The 25,053-nt window shown below is 47.7% G+C and overlaps 1 protein-coding gene across 1 annotated transcript in view; it reads right to left on the reverse strand.

Annotated features, from left to right (window-relative positions):
• Positions 1 to 4,276: 4,276 nt before the first annotated feature.
• STK4 (serine/threonine kinase 4) overlaps positions 4,277 to 25,053 on the reverse strand; it is a 92,476-nt gene continuing 71,699 nt past the window's right edge. Inside the window, exon 11 of the mRNA XM_080814041.1 lies at positions 4,277 to 8,367. Coding sequence (XP_080670167.1) covers positions 8,209 to 8,367 — 159 coding nt within the window. The 3' untranslated portion in view covers positions 4,277 to 8,208. The remainder of the gene's footprint in view (positions 8,368 to 25,053) is intronic.

Consider the following 25,053-nt stretch of genomic DNA (forward strand, 5'->3'; position numbering starts at 1 on the left):
GCTGGGGGAAGGACGGAGGAACTCCCACAGATGGTCTCCCCAGGACACAGACGGTGGAGGCGTAGTTTCCTGAAGAAAAAGTGGGGTGCTTTCATTAAAATGAGGGCAAGGGATCCTGGGTGGGCAAAACCAACAAATATCTATTATAATACTACCCAGTGGGAGTGGGAGCCGGGCAGCTTGGCTCCGGCAGCAACAGAAACCAGGAATGAGACAGACAGACACTGGCTGACTCTGTCACAGGGCAGACAGCATCTCCTAGCTCCGTATCTTGTGGCGCCTCCACCAGAGAACTCCTTCCCAGTTCCAGGCCGAAAAATGCGTCTGAGATGCTGACTGGCCCAGTTCCGGATGAGGTAGCTGGATCACCCCATTGTGGCAGAGGGTTGGGTCTATGAGAACACAGCAGCCGTCATGTGAACTGGCTGATGTGGGAATCGAGCAGTTTCTAGACTTCCCTGGTAAGTGAGACACGTTCCTCCAATTTAAGATCTTCTCCCTTCCTAGCCCCACATTGTAGATCAAAATCAGATCAAAGACCCAGGGAGGTCCAAGGTCATACCTGAGTTTCTCTGTTTAGAGAAGAGCTTTTTAGCTGAAATACGGGCCCAGTAGAGTGTTCATATTGGAGAATGGGCGTGGAAGGGAATCCGGTTGCCTCCTGAGGTACTTCTTGAGGCTCCCAAGAGTGAAGATGACCGATCAGCTAATAACCACCCTTCACACGCCTATGGCGCTCAGTTTATTGTGATTTCACGCCCATTATCTCATGTACTTCTCACAATAGCAATAGTGAAATAGAATTATCATTTCTGGACAGCTGAGGACACTGTGGCCCACAGTGGGATGACCAGAAAGGGGCGCATCAGGGATTCGAGCTCAAGCCTCCTGATACGGGGCTGAACTCCCCGCGCACCACACCCTGCTGTTCCCGCTCTGTGTGGCAAAATGAACTCCCCAGGCACCATTCAAAGAAGTGGCTTTGAAGTGGGGGTCCTATTATGAATTTCTCCTCATGCTCTGGACACGGCCCTCAGGTGCTGGCTCCATGGGATGGTCCTTGGTGACAACCAGACCTCCTATTCCAGGCCAGCCAGGACCGGAGCCTGAGCGTGGGAAGAATTCTCCAGGAAATTTAATAAGTAAGTTGAGAAGCTAACCTTGTAAGGCAGGAGCTTTTGAGATGAAAGGGACAGTGTCTTCCAGAATCTTTTCTGTTAGAAAAGGAGAGAAGGACAAGGGCAGATGTAGACTGGTGATTAACCTGTCGAAAAGGAGTGGGTTCAGAAGCTTCAGGAAATTCATGAGTTCAAGGGTGGGAACAGCACACACCTCAACATTGGCCCTGCCACTTACCCAGTGCCTGATCCTGGGTTGGACCTTTGATCTCCAAGAAGCATGTCTCAAGGTCGACCTCCATCCTTGACTCAGGCTGGTATCCAAAGCCCTCCCCCCACCCCCATCTTATCCTACCTTCTTGGATGGGTAAGGAATCCTTCAGTTACAATCGACAGAAACCCAACACAGTGGACCCGGAGTTCAAGGGAGGTCACCAGGAGTAACTCCCGAGCCGGGAGTTACTACAATTCTTCAAATCGGATGGGAGAACATACGTGATACAGCGTGGTGTAGAAGAAAGACTATGGGCCCTGAGGCAGATGGACTTGTGCTCAAATCCGGCTACTTACGAGCTGCGTGGTCTTGGTTGGGTTTCTTTGCATCTCTGAGCCTGTTTCTTCACTTGTCTTGTCTTCACTTGTCTTGATAGAACGACACCTACACCTCACAGTGTTGATGCCAAGTTCAAGTGAGGTAACATATGTGAAAATGCCTGGCATAATAATGCTAGGAAGGACACTGGAAATGCACAGGAAGGAAACAGAAACCAGCAGAGCTCTGGTTTTCTTTGGGAATGGGAAAGCCGCTCTGAGCGGAGGGAGGGAAGCGGTCCGCACGTGTGGAGATCGCAAACCTTCACTCTCGTACTTGGGGCCACAGTTGGGGTCTCGACATGAATGGCGGGGCCAAGAGGTCTGGTTTGAGTCCAGAATGGATATAGCAGACCTTGGGCCTCGGCTGCATTGTCTGTAAGACCGCATGCTGGCTGAGACTGGGCACCCCTTACAGGGCACAGGGTGATGGAGGGTCCCTCTGATGATTCTGTCTCATCAGGAATGACACGCGAACCCCTCCCCACCGACCACAAGTCTCCGCACGTGCATCTTCACTTACCCCTCCCTCTCACTGCCACCCGCTGTCTCCTCTGTGCGCTGTGTTCCAGGCATGGAAGCCCTCCTTCCAACAGACCGAACGTCTGTCCTTGCCTCAGGGCCTTTGTTCTTGCTGCACCTCTAGCCTGGGCTGTACACTGTCCACGTGTTCCGCTTGGCTGGCTCCTTCATGTCACTCAGGCCCTCTCTTCAGAGACCTGCCTGGATCACTACGGAAAGCTGCCTCTGTCTGCACGCGTGTGCACACACGTGTGTACCCGAACACACACATGCGCTCACACACACGGCACACGTGGACATATTGCTCAGTCTCATTCCTGTTTTATTTTCTTCATGGCCCTTCATCTGCCTCTGAAATGATCGTTTATTCATTACACAGGACAGACTGGCTGTGAGTGTGACATGTGACAGACTCGCCGTGTGACACGTGACATAGACTCGCCCTGAGTGTGACACATGAGACTCGCCGTGTGACACGTGACAGTCATTCACTGTGACACGTGACAGACTCGCCATGTGACACGTGACACAAACTCGCCATGAGTGTGACACAAGACACAGACTCACTGTGAGTGTGACACAGGACACAGACTCACCGTGAGGGTGACACAGGACACACACTCGCTGTGAGTGTGACACGTGACACAGACTGGCTGTGGGACAGCTACAAATCTAAACGGATCTTGGTGAGTCGTCTTGCATCAGCGGCTTGAATGTCACCAGCGCTCCCGCGCATGGCTGGCAGCTCTTGGGAAAGCCCCAAAGCAAATCCCGAGTGTCCCTCCGTTCCACAGCATTCATTCTTGGAAAAGTAAGAGCAAAACCTGTACAAAGTACTTTGTGTTCGGATGTAAATGAGCTCTGGTTCAGCACGGGGGGTTAATAAACAAGCTTTCACCAACATAACCATCCGGTGGGATTCGACTGTGGGCTGAGCAGGGGCGGAGCTGTCTCCGAACGCACCGCAGCACATCGAGCACCCCTGTGTGCTCAATGCTGATCATGGTCACCAGGAAACCGCCCCGACACGTCTCCAGAACACTCCCAGCGGGCCGACCTGCGCGCTATTAGAATCACGATCTCTGGGATGCTTCAGGGTCTGTGCAGAAAGATGAAACCATCGGAAAGGCTGTGGCATGTGTCTGCCACGCAGGAAGTGCTCAGGCAACGCGCATTTACTTTGTCTCTCCTCCTCTCCTTTGGGCCCCAGGTTCTCAGTCTGAGCAACGAGGAACATCTGTCATCGACGCTGGCCACCGGGGAATAAACTAGGCAACAAAAGCACACATCCCCCCACTCCCAGAGAGGCGGACAGAACAGCGTGACAGATATGCAAATAGACTATTACATCAAGTACGGAAGAGCGATGTGACTCAAGAGACTCGCACTTGATTTTTGGTGTCACTCTGTTCCTTCCTGCTCTGGAGTGAACTTTGGGAGAACCCAGGGTCAGGAGAGGGAAGTATTTCTGGACAAGGATGGGCCCTACGAGGGCAGCTTCCCTTGGAACGGAGGGCTGCAGCGGGCCCAGGCCCAGGCCACAGTGGACCCGGATGAAGGGAGCCCAGGCGGCCCTGTGCCCGGACCCTCACACCAGACCCTCGGCAGAGGCAGCTCGCTCTCACTTCTTGCCCTTTCCTGTCCTGGCCATCTCTGGCTCATTTTTAAGTTCAGGATGTATTACCTCCTCCAGAAAAGCTTTGGGGGACACCCCAGCAGAATTCATTGTCACTCCCCCTCCTGTGTCCACGCTCAGTGCACTTCTGTCTACCGTGGTGTCTCCATGGGCACCCGTGGGCGCTCACGTGTGGACCAACGGCCGATCTGGTCTGCAAGAACTGCAGCTGGTTCGTCTTAACATCCCTGACAACCAGCTCAGGACCTGGCACACGGCAGGCATCCAACCAAAGTCTTCTCCCTACCCTACCCTCTGCGCCCCCAGCTTTGGATTCTAGAATAAACACACCACAGAGGTTCACAAAGGTTCACAACACCATTTATCCAGGCTACAGATGGGGATCTCATTTTTAAAAAGAAAAAAAGTCTTATGTTCCAAAGGACAGTTTATTTAAAACAAAGGTGGCAATGTATAGGAAGTAGGGAGAACAACAAATTCTAACATAAAAGCACACAGGAAGCACCTCGAATTAAAAAAAAAAAGGGGGGGGGTGCAGGGAGGAAGCCATCTCTCAGACATATACAAACTGCTGACCTTGATTATTTACATCCAAACTTTATAAAATGGCATTTCAAGTCAGCACTTCAGCCAGTGTTATTAGTTTTCATTACAAAAAGTTAAAGCTACAAACTTCACATTTTTAAGTTGTACATCAGCAATAGCATTTAAGCTTTTTCCAAGTTGGTTCGAGTGCAAGCTGGTGGAAGAGATTTTTTTTTTCCCCAAACACAAAAAAGAACACAGAATCTAAATACAGTGAATATAATCCTGATGAAAACACACAGTGTGTAAGGAAGGACGGATGGGGTGGGAGGCTGAGGAGCTGCGATCTTTAGAGGCAACGTGGTATCTGCTGGAAAGGGCACTAGAATCAGAATCAGAAGACCTGCCCTGGAATCCGAGCTCCGCCGTATTTTAGCTGCACGACCTTGAGCGACAGACTTCGCCTCTCTGAGCCTCAGTTTCCTTCTCTGTAAAAGGAGGACCATAATACCTAGATTTCCCAGAGCTATTAAGTTTGAATGGAGGGCGACTCAAATTATCTATGGAGTGAGCTTTGGTGTTTTGTATCTTTCAGGGAATTTGTCCATTTTGTTTAAGTTGCTGAATTTATTAGCATAAAGTTGTGCATGACAACATTGTTCTTAGCCTTTTAATATCTAGGAGCTAGAGTGATGTCACTGCTCTCATTTCTGCTATTGGTAAGAGCTATTGAAATTTAATGGTATAATAAGTCTCTGGCATCTGGCAGCTGCTAAATAATTGTTTCCTGGGTCAGAATATACAGTCTCAAGGACTCAAAGCTATAGCTCTTAAATCATGTCAGTGTATTGGTCCTATCTATCCATCTGTCTGTCTGTCCATCTGTCTGTCTAGCCAGCCAGCCAACCAGCCAAACATCCATCCATCCATCCATCCAGCTCGTGGTTGGGAGAAAGGACAAAGGAAAAAGAAAAATAGAAATCTGCTTCAAAATTACTGATGAGGAAGCAATCAAGATATCCTTAGAGAATCTGAGATTTTTTAAAGACACAATTAGGTGTGGGTCATCGTTTCTTAAAAGGAGAGGAGAAGGGAGGGCCACAGGGTTCCCCGGGAGCTCAAGTTGCAGATGCTGCAGCTCAAGGCTCAAGGAGAGTGCTCGGACGCACCCTGAAGTTAGTGCTCCTGGGGAAGACAACCAGGACTCGCCCCTCTGCCTGTCCATCACCAGGACGCAAATACACTGTGTCAGGAAATGGACCTGGTCCAAAGAAATGGACTCCTGGCCAGAGGCTCTGTCCAGTGAGACTGGGGAGCCGTGTTCTGTGCTGGGCCCGCATGGGTGGTTGCACACAGGCCTGGAACAGAATCAAGTCCGGATCAAGACTCATGACCCAGGAATATTTACGGGGAAGAACTGAAACTTTCTTTTACTTGGCTCTAGCTTAGGAAGGAAGAAACGGGCACTTCCCATCCTGTCTGGCCAAGTGCAAAGTCCTTGCTAAAATGGAAGAGGCTGAGGCAGGCCTGCTCGCGAGCACAGCAGATGGTGTGGGGGAATGCATGCTCCGTGCTGAGGTTGGTGGGACTCACTTGGCTGTCAGACTTGACAACTAACTCAGCCATTTCCCAACCTAAAACTGCCAGTTGGAGTTATCTCTTCTGTGCAAGAAAAGGTAGTCACTTCATCTTAAAGACTTGTGATTTTCCTCTTCCCTGTAAATACTGGTCACACATGGTGATGCCATGAATCCTGATTCCGCCACTCACTAGCCGTACAGCCCCGGGAGACACATTGCCTTTTTCTCTCTGAACTTACTCCTTCACCTGTGAGGCGGAGATCAAGTACTTAACTTATGGAGTTATGGTGAGGTTTGGATCGGACATCTATAAAAAGCCCACCGACCTAGCTCAGTGCCGGGCATATACTAAGTGGTCAGTGAATGCTAGCTGCCATCGATCCTTCTAGTGGGATCCTCTGTTCTCTGTAGCTGCCACATAACTGCCTAACTGGCCAAACCCTGCGGACCAACCACGGCCTCTTACATTTTTAAAAAACTGGCTTTAATTGCAAAGACCAAAATCTGGCCAGAGAAGAGAGAGGAACATTCCCTGCCATTCCATTGATTCCTAGGTTTGGGAAGCAAAAGCAATTATGGAGTCAAATTACACTATCTTTAGATGCAGCCCAGTCAGAGCTCCCCACCTGAGGGGAAGAGACATTAAAAAATAAGCAGACATTTGCCTTTCTTTGCTGTCTCCTCTTTGCCGTGTGACTACACGCCACGCGGCCTCGAGCCAGTGCTGCAGAGGGATGGCTCAGTGCTGTGTTTTGTGAAGCCCTCTGATCCGCTCGAGGCCCGAGATCGCCTGCGTGGTGTGGTCTGCTGTCCGGCAGAGGCTGCAGAGTCACGGACTGGTCGAGCCCAAACCATCTGGCTTTCCCTGGGGGGTCCCGTCCTAGCCAGTCATCCACTGCTGAGACCAAGTACGAGCAAGTCGCCCTAGGTAGGGTGCTCTGGGACAACTTAACCCAAACTGACACCGGTTTCTCCCCCTGGGAAAGGGAATGCTTGGATCAGTGGCCCAGGAGTGAGGAGCGATGGTCTCGTCCCACCTCTTACTTCAATTTGCTTTGTGATTTGGTCACCCTGTCACTTCCCCTCTCCGAGCCTCAGTCAGGCCAGACGATGCCCGGGGTCTCTCCCAGCCCTGGCATTACACGGGCCCGGACAGAGCTCTCCTGGGGAACAGGTCTTAGTCTGATATTCATGCATCCTTTCCAGACCCCTCAGCAGTAAAATAAAAAGGAAAACAGTCACATATTGGAATGTGATCACAAAAACAATGCCCTCTACCCCTGTCTGTAAGGAATGTGGAGCAAGGTGCCCTGTGCGATCTTCGCATGAACGAGGACTCTGGACACACCTTCCCTTCTGCGGACTGTACACAGCCCCGTGTATGTGGAGAGGTCCTGGCAGGCCCATCCCCGCACTGGGTCACGTCTCCTCTTAAGGCACTGGGCAGTATCTGTGCTGTGACTCGAGGCGGTTGGGAGAGTGCAGATGGATGAAAGGAATTGAAGCCACAAGGGGCAGTTTGCAAAGAGGATGCCAGGCTTCTCCTGGGACTCAAGAAGTAAACACAGACTCTCAAGGCTGTCCCTCGGACATGGGCCACAGCTCCAGAAGCCAGAGATGACCCACACAAGGCTGACACCCTGGTGAAGAAGTGGCCCAAACCTAAATTTTTAAATGTAGCCCTGCAGAAGGGTGAGCTTGGGTCCTAGGAGCAGAGCGACCCCGACAGCCTCCCGGCGTCCCCTGCCCTCCTGTCCCACAGTACCATAATCTTACAGAAAAGAGGCCAACTGTTTAAAACTGTACCTGTACAGAGATGCCACCACACTTGGTGGGGAATCCAGTTATAATTTATATATATGTGCATATTTATATATTTTTAAAAAGTCTTCCAGAAAGAACAATCGAAAGCTATTGGGAGAAGAAAGTCAAGACAACATGTAACACTTTCCCAGCTATCACATCCTGGAGTCTCTGTTCCTGGGGTTTAAAACTCTGAGTTTAAAAGCGCCGATACAAATCCTTTGAGATACTATAACTGACCAATTTAAATACATGCGTGAGGCAGCACGCTGACGGCAGGCAGCCCTCCCCACAGGCGCACTTCCTGAGTTCACGAAGGTGAAGGTGCTGTGGAGGGACGACGGGGCAGGAGCGTCGGCGGACAAGCCCGAGCGGCGAGCGGCCCGAGGTCACTGAAGCTGGGGTGCGGGCAGGCGTGCCGGGCCTCCCTCCCTCAGAAGTTTTGTTGCCGCCGTTTCTTAGCCTCAATGGCGTCCAGGATTGGCTGCCTCTTGGACTGGTACTTCTGTCGGATCTCTTCAATCTCTTGCTCCATCATGGGGTCGAGGGCCAGGAGCCTCTTCTGAAGGTCCTCCACTGTCCAACTCTTAAGCTAGAAGAAGTGGAAAGGACGGTCATGACAAAGCCCAGGTCAGCACAGAACAGCCGAGAAGCCCAAGCTGTCTGGGCATCCAGAAGGGAAGGGTCTTCCCAAAGTCTGGGGTGGCAGCGGTTGGAAAGTGACAATTCATTCGCGAACGGTACGCCCCAAGCTCTTTGGACACAATTTATCCCTGGACAAGTTCTAAGCGCTAATTTCTCTGATTTACTCTGCCTTGACCAAGAACGTAACTAGTAATATTTTCATCTCTCCTATCCTTTCAGTGTTATCGATGCATTGTTAGGGCATTAAAGTAACAGCCACGGTGCGCCTGCGTGGCTCAGTGGGTTCGGCCTCTGCCTTCAGCTCAGGTCATGATCTCAGGATCCTGGGATCGAGTCCTGCATCGGGCTCTCTGCTCCACGGGGAGCCTGCTTCCTCCTCTCTCTCTCTCTGTCTGCCTCTCTGCCTACTTGTGATCTCTCTCTGTCAAATAAATAAATAAAATATTAAAAAAAAAAAGTAACAGCCTCTTGGTGTACGCAAAATAATGCTTGCCCCTAGTTCTTGTCCTACCGAGGAGATGAGCCTCTGGATGGTGACCGTGTCTCTGGCTGGGTCCCACACCGGGGAGTGTGGATGCTCACTGAGGATCAGATGCTGCCTCCCCACCACCCCCCAGTGACTTAGGTATGGCCACACTGGTCATCACTAACACCTACACCCAGAAGTGCTTTGTATGCATTACCTACACGAGCGTCTCGAGAACGAGACACGAGCCTTGGGCGGGGAGTGGGAAGGATAGTTGGAAACCTCTGCGATTAAGTTTCCATCATCCAGAGGGAACAGCAGGACTTGATGTATAAACTAATAATAAAAGCCAGCACTTACACAGTGCTTTCTGTGTGCCGGACACTCTATGCTCTACATACATCTGTTCATTTAATCCTGGCAACAACCCTATGATTTGCATATATTATTATCCCTACGTTACAGAGAAACAAGGAAGAGGGCGGGGAAGTAACCTGCCCAGGGTCTCCTGGCTAGAAAGTGGCAGGATCACTGTTCAGACCCAGGCGATGAGGCTGCAGAGTTCTTGCCCCAACGGGAATCACAGAAGAGCAGACTCACAAAGCCGAGGTTTGAGAACCGACTCAATCTGTAATGAAAACATGGCTCTGCCTCTTGCAAACGCTATGAGACTCTGGCAAGTCACCCATCTCTCAAGGCCGTCCTCCCCTATGGAAGTGGGACAGCCATGCCTCTTGGTGCTTATCATGAGAATTCAATGAGATCATGGCCGTCGAGATGCTGGCACATGCCCGCTGCACCATGTCCTTAAAGACGGCAGCGCGTGTCACAAGCCTCTCTCTTTACCAGAGCCCAGGAGTGTGCTCATGTTCACCCTGTGACTGCTGCTGTGGGGTGAGTGGTTTCGCCGCCGTGTATGGCATGTCACTGAATCCGAGCAAGGCCCGACCTGGCTGGCAGGGGCGGGAATGAAAGCCGCCACTGTCCACAGCAGGTGGTGATTAACTCTGGGAGCTCAAACCAGTCTAATAGGTGCAGTGTTCCAAGAACTCAAAGGCCCACTCACATCTTTGGAGAGACATTTATGGGATCACTGTGTCCCCCAGCCCCTTCCTGAGGCCTCAGCAGGGAAGTGGTGTGGGAAGGGGGTGAAGGAGCCTTTGTCTGCCCTTCCTCTCCAGGGTGGGGTGCGACCCAGGGGGAAGGGCTACTGCGGCCTCCCCGGGAACGGTTTAGTGCCCTGTCGCCACAGGAATTTGCCTTGGCCTGCTTCAGGGAGGTGGTCTGAGAAGCAAGAAAAGCCCAACAGTTCAAGACGAAAGGCTCTTTGTGATGTGGGAATGCAGAGCCGAGGGGGTGGGATGCTGGAAAGCTGCACCCGTAAAACCACATCTCCTTTCCAGCCTGTGTTTCAGACCAGCTGGAGGGTGTTCTGGGCTGGGAACTCTCCAAAGAGCAATGCTTGCCTCATTTTTAGCCTTTTCAGTTCCTCCTCCAAAAAGAAATTGCCCCAAACCTAACACCGAGTGTTACTGGGAGTTGAGGTATTAATCTTTAAGATCCCAGATGGTATGTCTCTAGTGGCTGTGCGACCCTGGATGAGTGACTTCACCTCTGAGCCTCGTGTCCTCCTCTGGAGAAGAGACCCCCGTTCTGCCATTCTCGGCTCTCACGAGGACCAGGTGAGGTAACGGGTGTGATGTTTTCAGCGCAGAACTTCGTGGGGTATGCATTTCGCAGACAGTAAGAATTCCATAAGCCAGACTCACCACCACAGTTACTAATAGCTGCTATTGTTGCTGTCATTACTACTGCTGTTATTATTAATATTTTGAAAAGTCTCTAATGAATCTCCCATAAACATACTGTTCTGACCCAAGCCAGAATCAAACAAGTAAAAAAGAAAATATTCTACTCTATTTCGGGCTAACAATGTGTAAGGGTCGGCACTTTCCTACAACATCTGTTAACTTATTTATAGTTTAACAAAATATTTTTCATCCACGCACCCGTCAAACATGCACTGAGCACCTACCGTGGGCCAGGCGCTGCCTAAGGCACCCAGAATAAGAGAACCAAAAACCAAGTATCACTGCCCTTGTGAAGCTTGCATTTTAGGGGGCGAGACAGACACCCGAGAATGAACTCGGAAATCAGAAGGTTACTCTTACACGAGAGGGTAAGGGGAAGGGAAAGAAAACCCTCAGTGAAGGGAGGGGAGCTGGGAATTGGGAGGCCCGCTCTTCACCTTCCATCAGGACGAAGTGTCACTGAAGCGTCTCTACAGGATGAAGATATCAAGGTCAGGGGAGTGGCCCTGGCTCTCGAGCTTGTTCTGCAGCTTCAGACAAGCCCCCCGGCCTGCCAGGCCTCCACGCCCATCCCCATACCCTCCCCACTCCCCCACCCCCCCGCCACCGGCTCCTGCCCTTAGTGGGCTGCCAAGATGACCTCAGGTCTTCTTAGACTCAGTGTTTCTCTCTGTAGGACCCATGGATCATGAGCATCGGAATCACCAGTTAAAGATCAGAAGTCATGAGCGACTCGCTCACACTCACTCTCCGGGAGGTGAGGATTCTGCTCACTAAAGAAGCTACTCGAATGTTTCTTATAATTCCTCAAGTCTGATGACCATCATTCTACAACCTCCTCATTTTCCTCACAGCAAAACTCTCATAAAGTAATTGCTGCCTGTCTCCGCTCCGCTTCTAGGTGTCCAATTTCTTTGCAGCCCTTCCGCCCTTGATCTAATCTGGAGGCAACGAGCACCCTTGCTGTACCTCCGCCACCTTCAAACTACTTTACTTGCTCTAAGGCTCTGGGCTTATGTTACACCTGACCCATTAGGACACAGCCAGCCAGTCACCACTAAAGCCTCGGTCACACTCCAGATATGGATTTTTCTGTAAACAAGCTCAGAGAATGGTTCCGTGGCGCCAAAAGTAGCATCTCACCTTCCTGGTCCTTGGGAGCATAAATATATTTCAAACGGATACCTTGCAGTGGAGCACCTGTGGTGCTCCAGTTCTGCGAGCCAGCTACCTGAAGGAGCAAATGTACAGGGAGCTTGAGTTGTTTACAGTGGCCGCAGGAAGTACCACCTTTCAGGACCTTATCTGCCCCCAGGCATTTACACATCCTCTCTGTACTGCGACTCCCACACAGTACGGCTCCAGAACAGCATTCTCCTCTGCACACCAGGCTCATGCACCTACATCAGATCCTACTGCACACAGGGGCACACACATCAGCTCATAGAAATCTGGCACCTTAATCCGTTCCCTCACCCCCAAACCAGTTCTCACATCTGGTCTGCCCCATCTCAGGAGTGGTACCGCCATTCTACCAGGTGCCCAGAATTATCCCTGATTCTTCCTTCCCCTCACCACCCCTGCCCACATCTCTAAAACATGGACATAACTCTAATCCAACCCTTCAATCCAGGCTGCCAGCATCTCACAGCAACAAGCATAATTAAAAATACAGAAATGAACCAGATCACATCCCCCTATGTTTCCTGCTGCACTTAGAATAAAATCCAATAATGCACCAGGGCCACGGAGGCCCTCCATCTCGGGTCCCACTGTCCCCTTGAACTTCATCACCTGCCACTCTTCCCTTTGCTCAGGACCCTCTAGCCACCCTTTACTTCAAATCCTCAAACAAACCACACTCTTTCTGGCCTTAGTGGCTACACAATGACTGATCCTTCTGCCTGGATGGCTCGTCCCCAGTTCTTCCTTATCCTTTTAGGCCTTAGCTCACAGGGCAACTCCTCAGAGAATCTGAGCAAGCCCTCCCCTGAGCATCTTCTCTAGAAAGGTCGTCTCCCCTCCATGCTTTGTTCTCTCAGCCCCTACTTTACTTCCTTCAAAATGATCATGGCACCTTGTAATCAATCATTGACTTCTTTTCTTTTTACTTGCTATGTCTCTTACTAGGACGAAAGTTCTACGAGGGCAGTGACTTTGTCTCGTTCACTACACTACGTGTTAAACGGGTTGAGGCAAAGAATAAACCGCCCTTTGTTCCCAGCCAAATAATAATGGAAGCCACGGAAACCAAGAAGCAAGCTTCCCAAGCACCACCGCGTGCAACAGGGCTCCGGGTGAGATGCAGAGGGGACCCAGGGAGTGAGTCCTGCCCTCAGAGAGCTTCTATTCCTCTCAACATTCTCCTGAAATCAAAGGAAGTCTCTGCTCCCTCGATTCCCATTTCTGTGTTTGATACCGACTGGTAAGGAGCAAGTCTCCGACCCCAGGTTGGTTATCCCTCCCAAGCACGTCCACTTTGATTTTTTGTTGCAATAAAAGAGAACTGCTACTCTGGAAAGAACGAGATGATCAAAAGAAGACGACGTGATCCTTCTGGACAAGACAAATGCCAAAACCCAGAGCTACAGGCTCCTTTAAGAAGGTGCGCTGTGCCGAAGAGAACTGACCAAGCATGGCGATTTTCTGCGCTCTTCCTGAGAGAGGTCACAGAAGGGAGGAGAAACTAAAATAAGCCTCTTAACCATGGTTATTTAGAATCCGCTGGCCACTCGGACGCTAATCAACACATCAGTCTGGAGTAAACGGACACGGACGGGCCCGGAATCTGGACGCACTCACCACTGTCTAACGAACACCTCGACTCCGCTCACCATCACCCTGCACCCCATCTGCTGTCTGAGCACGCAAAGGCAACGACGCACGTGCAGGTGAGTGTCCTCTTCAAGGCTGTGCTCTCTGGACACGCGCTGTACCCTCAGGTGGGCGCTAGCTTAGTCTGAACCCCAGCCTCACCCTGTTGCACTGGATACGACGCTGTCCTACTACCAGATTCTACACTTAACAGGGGCCAAACGTTCATTACCTGAGCATACGCCATGCGCTCAGCACTGAGCTAAGCAGGTGTCTGCACAGGTTAATCTGCCTGATATTCCTCCTTTTACGAATGCAGGTTAAAGAGGATAAGAGTAGGCAAGCAATCTGCCCAAAGTTGATACAGCAAGGAACTGGAAAAACCGTAAGCACGACCCCCAAGGGTTTCTGGAAACAGGCCCATGTTAGTGAAACACACAGGAAGACCAGAAGAATTACAAATTTGGCTGACATTAAATACATCAGATGGCCCTTGATTTCAAAAGTGCCACCACTAGTGATGATGGGCGACTTCAGGCAAGTCGCCTGACTTCTCTGGGATCAGGTTTTCTCAACCATAAAATGGGAATAACCCTGTCTACCTCACTACCTTTCCTCAAATAAAACTATGCAAGGGCCAACTAGGTGCCAGGCACCACTACTGAGGGGCGGTGACCCCATCCAAGACTGCCGGACAGCATTCAGATCCAATCAACCAACCTTCTGGGCAACTCTACTGGGCCAGGAACGCAGCTGGGCAACATGAACGTAAAAGGCAGCATGTGCCGGGGAAGCAGTGAGGTTTCAGGGCAAGAGCGCTGGCTCTGGGTCATGTGGACCCGGGTCCCGTGGGAGCTCTGCCCTTGGGAGCTACCACATTAAGTCCTTTTTTGGAAAATGGGGAAAATGCGTAAGTAATATAGGGGCACCTGGGTGGCTCAGTCGTTAAGCGTCTGCTTTGGGCTCAGGTCTTGATCCCAGGGTCCTGGGATCGAGCCCTGCGTCGGGCTCCCTGCTCAACAGGAAGTGTGCTTCTCCCTCTCTCACTCCCCCCGCTTGTGTTCCCCTCTCGCTGTGTTTCTCTCTGTCAAATAAATAAAACCTTTAAAAAATAAATAAATCCTTTTTTGGAAAATGTGCAAGTAATATAATATATATTATTTTATATATATATAAAATATATATGCTCAGGTAATGAGCATATATATTTATATATATATTTATATATATATAATATATATAAATGTGCAAGTAATATAATATATAAATATAGCTCCGTTGCTCTAAGAACTGACCTGATAAGCTAACAATATGGTGCAGGACACACACAGAGGGGCCTCTCGTGAGCTCTGTGGGAGACACCCCAAATCCGATGCATCTGGCTTGTTTCCTCCAGGCCAGACCACAGCAAAATCCTCAGATTCCCAGCATTATGGATCCCAAGCTTTATAAATTACATGGATACATGAATAGAGAAGGCTGATGGAAACTGCTTTCTTCTCAAATAGCCTTAGCAACTCTGAAACTCTGAATTACACTGTGTCAACCAGGCCAGAGAACAGCCAAGATCTGTCTTAAGCACGTGATAACTCAGGGGAATCAGAGTGACAGCCTGTCTTGCACGAGCAGAGTTAAGCTGAACTAAACACATTAAAATGTAGAGCAGAGCTTCGTCCTGCCCCAGCAATAAGGCCCATCGTGAACAAATGGGTCTGGCCCGTATCCGGGTACAGGGTTCAAAGTTCTGCTCCTCTGCCACTGGAAACTCACCTCAGAAGTCTACTATACAAACAGAGTCATGCAGTGTCCCCAAAAAAACCATCCGAGAGACTTGCCAAAGTGTTTAAGGACAAGCTTCAGTTCTGTACACACTACCCTTGCGCACTCATAATTCTGCATCCAGTATCACAACCGGATTTCTCAGACACATCATCCCTTCTGGACAGGTGAGTCAGGCTGGTGCCCTGTCACAGGTAATGGCTTTACAGTGGCCCAGAACGAGGAAAGCACACGCCTTAGGAATCTGGCACGATGACAAGGCAGCTTGATAGTTGAAGGATGCCACCAACACGCCATCCTGTACCTTCACCGCCAGCCACTAGAAGCTCAGCAAAAGTGCAAGAGAGAAGACGGACCAGGGTCAGTCAGAAGCATCCAGGGCACTGATTTGGCCCCATCAGAAATACTTCTCCTTTCTTGATGTGAACCTATCTCTATCCAGGAGTGGATCCTAGACTGCGGAGAGGTGACTCGAGTCAGATTCTCAGGGGCTGCAGTCATCTCCCAGCAGATGAGTACGAAGGTGGTCAAGCAAGCAAGCGGACAGCCGCGGAAAGCTGTGTGGGCGAGGTCAGCACGAGGCCACTCGATTTCAACACATCCTGCTGCTTCAATGAATCCTGTGAGAAGTTTAACGGGAAATTTCCTCTGATTCAAATTATGGTCATGCCGAATTATGCTTCTATCAGCCCCTTATAAAATCTTCCTGACGCAAAACCTAGTACCAATGATTACTTCAATCCCACTTTGAGCTCATGAGGACTTCAAATCAATCCACGGACCTGTTCTGGGAATTCCAACCAAAGAAAACAGGGCTGCAGATATTAACCAAGAAGACCGGAATGAAACACAGACCGTAAGCCGGGGTAAGACAAAGAAATTTGGCTTGAGGCAGGCTCCTGGTGGAATGACACAAGCTCTGAAGTGGGCCACGAGACTGGCTTCAAACAGCCTGAAGGCTGCACCCAGGGAGCCCCCCGAACAGAGGCGCAGCGCCCACCACACGTGTGTCTGCATACGATGGATGCCAAATGGCACACACAAACGCCCAAAAAGCAAAAGTGCTTTTTTAAATGATGGGGTTTCAGTATAGTACAAAGTTTATTATTTGCATATTGTTAGTTTTTTGTGATTTATCAAAAATCATCCCTCGATTTCAGGACAAAATTAATTTCTGAAGTAGGGCTTTTACATGCCTAGAATTTACTCCAACTCTGTTCTGTCATGAACTTTCACAACTCACTCCGAAAATCACAATGTTCCTGATTTTGTTGTTTTTGTTCTGTGAGTTTTATAACAGTCTTTGGTCAAAGGTAAAAAAAAAGTTTTGACCAGAATCAGATTTTTTCCCTACCATCATGCCTCTGGCTTTCCACAGCAAGAACCCATAAGGAACTTTCATACCCCAAATACCGAAGCATAATGGATCTTAAGAGGCACCGCATGGCTGCTACCTGGCATTGCATCTTTAATTACAAAAACGTAGGGAGTACCTGCTCGCTGTCAGACACCTGTGCCAGGTCTGGCTGAGGCAGGGGTCAGGTCGGCAGAGGTGGGGGTGAGTACGGCTGTGGATGGCGCAGAAAGTATACGGCAGTATACTTGTACACTACACGGGGAGCTAAATGAGGCAGGTTAAGTCACGAAACAAGCTAAGCCATGGTATCCCATGACTCATGACTGTGTGATCGGAGCTACCCTGAGTTGAGTGCTACGTGCTCAGCATTTCACATGCATTATTGCGCGTAATCTGCAGAATGGTCTGCGAAATGAGTGGGAGTATATCCCTCTTTAGAGAGGCGGAAACTGAGGCTTAGAGAAATACAGGAATTTGCTCATGGCCCCAAAGCCAGTAAGTGTAAGTGCTGGGGTTAGGCTATGAGCCCCAGCACGTCCGACTGCAAAGCCTAAGCCAGCCTCGTGCAGAAGAAGCGTGCACTACAGGAGTTGAGGGAAGGAAGAATCCTTATGGTCATCTCTGTGAGGAAGATCTTGCCCTTTTTTAATATATATTTACAGTATATTAAAAGAAAGAGCACTCACTCTAATTCAGAACAAAGTCTGAATTGGAGAATTTTTTTCTGAATGACCTGCAAATCTTGTTATTTCAAGTATCTATGCACCTGAGATACCGGAGACTAATAAAATGAGGATAAGTACACGAGAGGACTCAGGGGTTCATCTGTCAGTATTACTACTGGCTACTCAAAATCCCTTCAAGGACCATATTTTTTCACACCTCTGGGCACCTGCTGAATATAATCCTGTCCTCAGTTTAGGGAATGCCCGTTCAACCTTCCGGTCCAGCCCACGCTCTAACTCTTCCCTCTCGCCAATTACCTTTTCCTTTCCCTAAAGTGGGAGCTATTTAAGAGCAAGAACTACCTCTAATATCTTTTCAGAGAGTCAGGCCAGCAGAAAAGAGTTCTCAATAAATATTTAATAAAGAAACATATCCCTAATCTTTATTTGAAAATGATACTTTTTTTCAGTTCCCTCAAGAAGCTTTGGAAATACGTAATCAATAAATAAACCTAAGAGTATAATATATGCTTGTTAAATAAGATTACGTCAATCACTCCAAACTGACCCATGCACGCCAAAATCAAAAGGAACAGCATATCCAGTATCATGACTGCAACAAATCTACAAGGAAAAATGGACATAAAAATTAACTCTACTCTTGGTTGCCTACGATAGCTCTTTAAGAAAAATTCTTTTAAGAGCAGCTTTATGTTGGTTTATAAATTTCACACCAAAGGAAGCTAAATTGTGGGAGGAAAACTTTCAGGAAGTTAGTGAACACCTAATCTAGAATAATGGAAACTGTCTAAAGAAGGTGGGGTACAAGAATAGAGCAGAGTGTGACACTCCTGCCACCAGAAAGCACTGAAAGGAGACATCCAACCTATCATCATTCTTGTGAGGATATTAATCTTTCAAAAGATATGAAAACCTAAAACACAAACTGTGCCAAGTTGCTGTTTTAATGTAGCTTAATAATTCAGGAAAAGAGCTAGCTAGTCACCTAAGAATCCCAGCAAGCTGGGCCTCTGTGCGCTTTCATGGGCTGGAAATTTCCAAGATAACAAACAGGCCAGGCCTCTTTCTCTCATCTTGCCAAATGAAAGAAGCCCAAAGAATCCCAAGCAAAATGAAAGCTAAAATACAAACTGATCTCACTTCATTTAATAAAGGCAGTCTTGAAAGGTATCTCAGACTAAAGAAGGTCCAATTTAAATACACCTAAAGAGGGGCGCCTGGGTGGCTCAGTGGATTAAAGCCTCTGCCTTCAGCTCAGGTCATAATCTCAGGGTCTGGGATCAAGCCCCACATCGGGCTCTCTGCTCAGTGGGGAGCCTGCTTCCTCCTCTCTCTCTGCCTGCCTCTCTGCCTACTTGTGATCTCTGTTAAATAAATAAATAAAATCTTTTAAATACACCTAAAGAACAAAATGTTTACAGAAAACTAGTCGAGAATGCATCAAAGCTCTCTGAGTAAGCTACTTTGCAGGCCTGAATTTTTACAATTTGGACTTTCTGATGTGGGAAAACTTGTAAGGGAACAGTGCTTAATTTCTGGAAAATATATAAAACCTCCGCAAGCCCTACTGCTGGGTACTCCCACGTAATGAAGTGTCACAGATTTACAACCTAAATACCCACAAAGAAATAGTCTCTCAATATCCTTCAGGGGGAAAAAAAGAAGTCTGTAAGAAAAGCAGACTAGTTCTACCTGCAAAGCATGTCCCAATCCTTCTGTAATGACCATCGAGTCTTGGGAAACTGAGCCCCCTGCAGTGTCAGAAACATAAGGTCAGAGCAGTAACCCCCCCGGTTGCACGTAAGACTTTCAATTATGCAAAAACACATACTGCTAAATAGGAATTTTTATCATTTTTTATTTTTCTGATTTAAGACTGTCTACAAAAGATGGCTTTATTCCTTATGCTATAAAAGCATTAGTATGTGTATGTTCTTGGTATTCTGAGACGGCCCTTTATTCTTTTCAACAAGTGTTTAGTTGGGTATGGATAATCAAATGTGCTTTAATTTATGCCATGATAATATTTTTCACATGTGTGAAAATTCACAAACCAGAAAAAATTCTTTGTAAAGACCACGTGTCCTAGTTTTTTGGTCAGAAAGGATGAGCACCACATTCCTAGTATTAGCTCATCTAAGCTCAGAGTTAAAAACACTTAGCTTTAAAAAAAAAAAAAAAAAAAAAAGCAACAAAACAATACTTAGCTTTCCTGGTATGAAACTTCCTTTGAAATTTGTATCCTAAACGTTTTCTATAATGAGCAAGCAGCATGAAGAAAGAAACTGCCTCCACCCTGAGGTCTGACAGAACAGTCAAGTCTCTTCTGACCGGGAACGCGGGTGGGGGGACAGGGACGGCAGCATGACGTGTGTGGCAACAGATCATGATGAATGTGAGATTTACATGTGTCTATAAACCTATTCTTTGTAAGTTCTGATTTCCATAAATCCCCGTCCCCGCGTGAAGTGTCTGTGAAAGCACGAGCGCGTGGGTAGCATGCTTTTGATCTGAGGGCATTTCTCGGAGAAAGAACAGGCGGAGTACATCGGTCCCTGGTTTATTGCCTCTCGGCTCTGAATGCACTTTCTCTATGATAAATGCTCTGAGGCAAACGATGGCACTTGAGGCACTTCTTTGAAGTATGTGTGACATTCAATTTTCTCAGCAGAGAGGCTGGAGGGACAGTGCAGGGAGAAAGAGGCTCTCTTGATTCTTGGGCACAGGGGCTGGTAGTATGCATGTGAGGACGGTTGGTGAAGTGTGGCCCACTGACAGCCCAGAACCTAGTTTCTCTGAGACCTGAAGCCTTGGCTTGGCCATAACCTTTCAGCAGCTGTGTTGACATGGACACCAGAGCCCAACTTGGCTCCCAGGCTCTGAAGGCCTCTTGTCCCCCACCAGCACCCAGAACTCCTTTGCTCACCCATGTTACTGGCTCCAGATCCGCTCCTCCTCACCTGACCTGCAGAGGGAAGTCTACGGCTGGCCCAGAACTCCCAGGCCTGCTCTGGTCTAGCCGAACCGGCCAACCTCTCTGTTATGCCATGGGCTGACCTCAGCTTTCTCTACAGAACCCGGAATCTCTGGTAGTTCATCCTCCCTTGGGCGTGCTCCCTCAAGCCCTAGGGAAGCACACAGAGTTTCCCTAGATCTTACAGTTACCCTTTTATCGTAGGCAGTAATTCCCTGTATTAAACTGCCCTTGTTTAACTTACTTTGTGGTTTCTGTCTCCCAACTGGCCCCAGACTGCTACAGGGAGGAAGGGCAGAAGTGAGTACACATGAGCACATGCTTGCCCACTAATGGAAAAACTTCCAAAATGCCAAACCCCAAATAAAAATTTAAATGTAAAAAATGCCCAGACAACCTCAAATCCAGAATAGTCTAGTGTATTTACAGCCTGAGTGCAGAATTAAAATACTCTGACTGGCTCCCCCTGAAAACCGCATTACTGGTGAACAGACAGACACAGTGTGGTACAGCTACACAATGACAATCCCGCTGCAATCAGAAGGCACCAGTCCATATATAGCAACAACATGGACGGACCTCACAACAACATGCTAAATGGCAGGGCCAAACACAAAAGGCGATATTCTGTATGATTCCATTCACACGGCATCATAGGAAAGGAGACTGCTGGGACAAAAACCGAGGCTTGAGAGAATTTTTCAAGGTGATGGAAATGTTCTAGATCTTCACTATGGTGATGTTTTTACAACTGTATCCATCTGTCAAAACTCATCTAACTGTACACTTAAAAAGGAACAAATTCTATGGTATGTAAGTGAAACCTCAATAAACCTGCTTTTACAAAACAAAAACTACACATCAAAAACTGTGGAAGGTATTTAAAGTAATACCTATAGGGGATTTTATAGCCTTATATGCAGATACTAGAAGAGAGAGATGACTGACAATTGACAAACTTAATTGTCCAACTAAAGAAGAAAAAACACCCAGAATAAACCCACAGAAAGCAGATAAAGAACATAAATTCATGAATTCTAAAGCCAATGCTGAAGGGCAAGGATCAATAAAACCAAAAGGTGGTTCTTTCAAATGACTAACAACAACAACAACAACAACAACAAAATAGAAAACCTCTGATGAGTCTGATTTCTAAAAAAGAAGAAGGAGAAACAAACACTGGGAAGGAAAAGCAAGTTGGAATTACAGACACTGCAAATTTTAACTTCCAAAACTTTATGCCAAAAAATTTTAAAACTTAGATGAAATGAAGATTTCTAGGAGGAAAAAAACAGCAACTAGATTTATCTGGAATAAAACTATCAGGACCATGGACTAAGAAATCTGGACTGCAGGGACAGAGTAGGAGGAGCCGGACTGCTCACCACGGACATGGAAATGGAAGAGCCACCGAAGATGAAACAGTCTTTACAAACAGACCCAACGGTGCCATTCCTGCACCAAGGTGCTTCCCTACGTGCAGGACAAACATGCTCATTCCCAGAACTTGCAGTTCTGGCCGCAAGGCAACCACGGAGTTGCTTCCCAAGACTTCTCCTAGGAAAGAAGGGGAGCCCTCCAGGGGCCAGAGATACTGTTTGTATGCCTACCTCCTTTCCTCAGAATGCTAACACTGCTCTTCCCAGTGAGCCAAGAGAGCATCAGGGAAGGTAGGGCAGGGCGGTGTGTAGGTGGGGAGCAGCAGCAGCAGCAGCAGCAGCAGCAGCAGCCCCGACGGCGCCCTCTGGTGGACAGTGCAGGATTTAGGACCTTGCTGCATAATGACGATGGTAACAATAACGCAACAGTAATTCAAGTTAGCATTTGAAAACATATTTACTGTTATTAGCTGATCACTACATTAATCACTCTTTCCATATTATAATCTCATTTGATCGTAACTAAGTCTACAGCTATAATTATTAACCCGTTCTATAGATGGGGAATTTGACACTTGCAGAATTCCATAATTTGACATTACACAGTCAGCAAGGGGCAGAGACTGAAACTGAATCTGGTTCTGTCGGACCCTAGTCTGTACTCTGAATGGAGCATCACCCAATATCTGCTATTGGGCAGGTCCTTTTCCCATCACAGTCTGGATTAGAGAGCGAACAAAGCACACAGCTATCATCAAAGCAACACTGAATACAGAGAACACCCAAGCTTCCCTCACTTGCCTTGGAAATAATGAGTCAGCATAAGACTGGCAAGGTTTTCTCAAGTCAAGTCACCATAATACTAAGTGGTTAAAAGCAAGAGACTTTCTTACTTTCTCCGCCTGTAAGATGGAACAGCTAAGATAATCCCAACTGTCAGTCTCTGTGAGAAACAATCAAAATAAATACCCGGGTAGAGGTTCCCTGGGGACAGATCTTGGGCAAAATAAAAAAAAACACAGTATCTTCAGGCAGAGCTTTGGAGCAGTCGTCTGGACTACATCCCAACTGTGGAACCCCCTTCCTCTCAGAAATGACCGGACCTGGTCAAGAAAAGGCCGGACGGTGCCTCTTGTTGGCAGGAGCTGGCACACGTGCCCTGGAAGGACCCTCTCGCCTCAGACAACCCATCATTCTCAACTAAAGCTGTGTCAGAACAGCTTTTTGAGAGACGATGGCTTGGAGGCGTAGACCGCTTGTCACCTTGCTTCTAGTGAAGCCACAGGGAAGCAAGCTCAGGGTTGAAGGTGCCAGGAGACTATGTGCGGATCTTAGGATCCACTTCTGATCTCCCGCCACCAAGCTACTTCCTTCTCAATTCTTTCTTTTCACTGTTCATACTACCACTACCAAAACTCAAAAAAGCCGCAATGTGCTTCTGGCTCACCATGTGGCTGAGATAAAAATTGTCCTATATTTTAACAGCTGAAAAGAAATGGTCATGAAGGACGAGCTTTAAAAGAAGCAAGCTGCCAAGGGGTCACAGATCAAGCAGCCTCAGAGCCAAACAAAGGAAATGAAAAACAGTGTCAAGGTCACACCGGCTGATACCATTGAAGCAGCCTCCTGGGGTCACAAAACCAACATTTAGGTCTTGTGCTCAGTGCCATTTCAATAACTGAGTTTAAAACTAAGCTCAAATCAGCCGGCGCGAGTCACTAGCAGAACCAGGCTGCTGTGACTCGAGACAAAGACGACATTCATTTGCCATGTGCTTTCTCAGAAAGCATATCTAAACAGCAGGTTTCCCTGGCAATGCTGGATGCATACTTCTTTCTCAGACTGCTGTTCTTGGCTGGTTTTCTGAAAGTAGAAAGTACAAGATCTCATTATATTCCCAAGTACAAATGAATTCAGCCTTAACATACTTTAAACCCAGCTTTACAAGAAAAATGAGAAATTTGAAACAAAAATAGTATACCTTGTCAAGAACGATTTAGGATAGTCTTCTTACTAGAAACTGCTCAGTATGATTACCCAGTAAAGATCCATTAACATGCAACTGGTGTTTATCCTGGCTAGCTCCGGGATAGCCACACGGTAATGTAGAGACAGAGGCCACAATACTAACCATGGTCTCCATTCATCTTTCCTCCTGCACACGATTATTACAAGAAACTCACAAAAAAAAAAAAAAAAAAAAAGAAAGAAAGAAAGAAAGAAAGATTAAAAAGCAAACAAGTATGGAAATACTCCAGAACAGAAAGGCAAGAGTCTAAGGGCACAAGGTCTCATGTTTCAAATGCTGCCTGAACTCACACAGCCAATAGACAAAATAACAGAAGCATACACAAAGCCCCAACTCCTAAACCTGTCACTGACAGCAAGAACCCCAGGCTTCACAAGGTAGAATGGCCTAAAAGCAACCTAATTCTAACCAAAAAAGTTGCAAATGCCAAATGCTGAATAAACAGAGAATGATTTAGTCAGCAAAATAATACAATGTAAGGGAATATCATGTAATCATCAAAAGTGATGATTTCAGGGGCCCCTGGGTGACTCAGTGGGTTAAGCCTCTGCCTTTGGCTCAGGTAATGATCTCAGGGTCCTGAGATCGAGCCCCGCACTGGGCTCTCTGCTCAGCGGGGAGCCTGCTTTCCCCTCTTTCTCTCTGCCTGCCTCTCTGCCTACTTGTGACCTCTGTCTGTCAAATTTAAAAAAAAAAAAAAATCTTTGGGGAAAAAAAAAGTGATGATTTCATAAATGTTTTTAATGATGAGAGAAAAGGTTTAAGATTAGTTAAGAGAAAAAAAATCAAGATACCATATTACACATAGAGAATTATCTCAGCTATGAAAAACAACATCCAAGTATAAAAGCCCAGAAGCAGCGAGGTTAAAACGTAAACTGATCCTTGCGGGGCATTGTGGAACCACAGGAGAAATTGTCTTCCCTAAGCCTTTCTTCAATTTCTAAACTCTCTGTAATAGGCATGTATTCTTTTTACACTACGAGGGGGGAGAAAAAGAGCATTGCAACATCTCAGGAGGGCAAAGCAACACTCAAACAGATGACAAAAATAACATTTATTGAGTGCTTCCTGTGGGCCTGGTACCGTCCTAAATGCTTTGTATGCCTTATCTCACATGATATTCACAACAGTCCCACAACAAAGACAGGTGTGACTTTTACCCATTTTGAAGGTACAGAAGTCGAGTTAGCTGGGGGACATAACAGGTGCAAAGATGGGATATGAAGCCTGAATGAATGACTCTGGTGGTTTCAACCACTATGTATACTACCTGTCAACCACAGTCACAGACTCTGCCTCCCTGCTCGCAATCTGAACCTAAAAACAAGCATCGAA

This window comes from Martes martes (assembly GCF_963455335.1).
Source record: "Martes martes genome assembly, chromosome: 9".
Taxonomy (NCBI): domain Eukaryota; kingdom Metazoa; phylum Chordata; class Mammalia; order Carnivora; family Mustelidae; genus Martes; species Martes martes.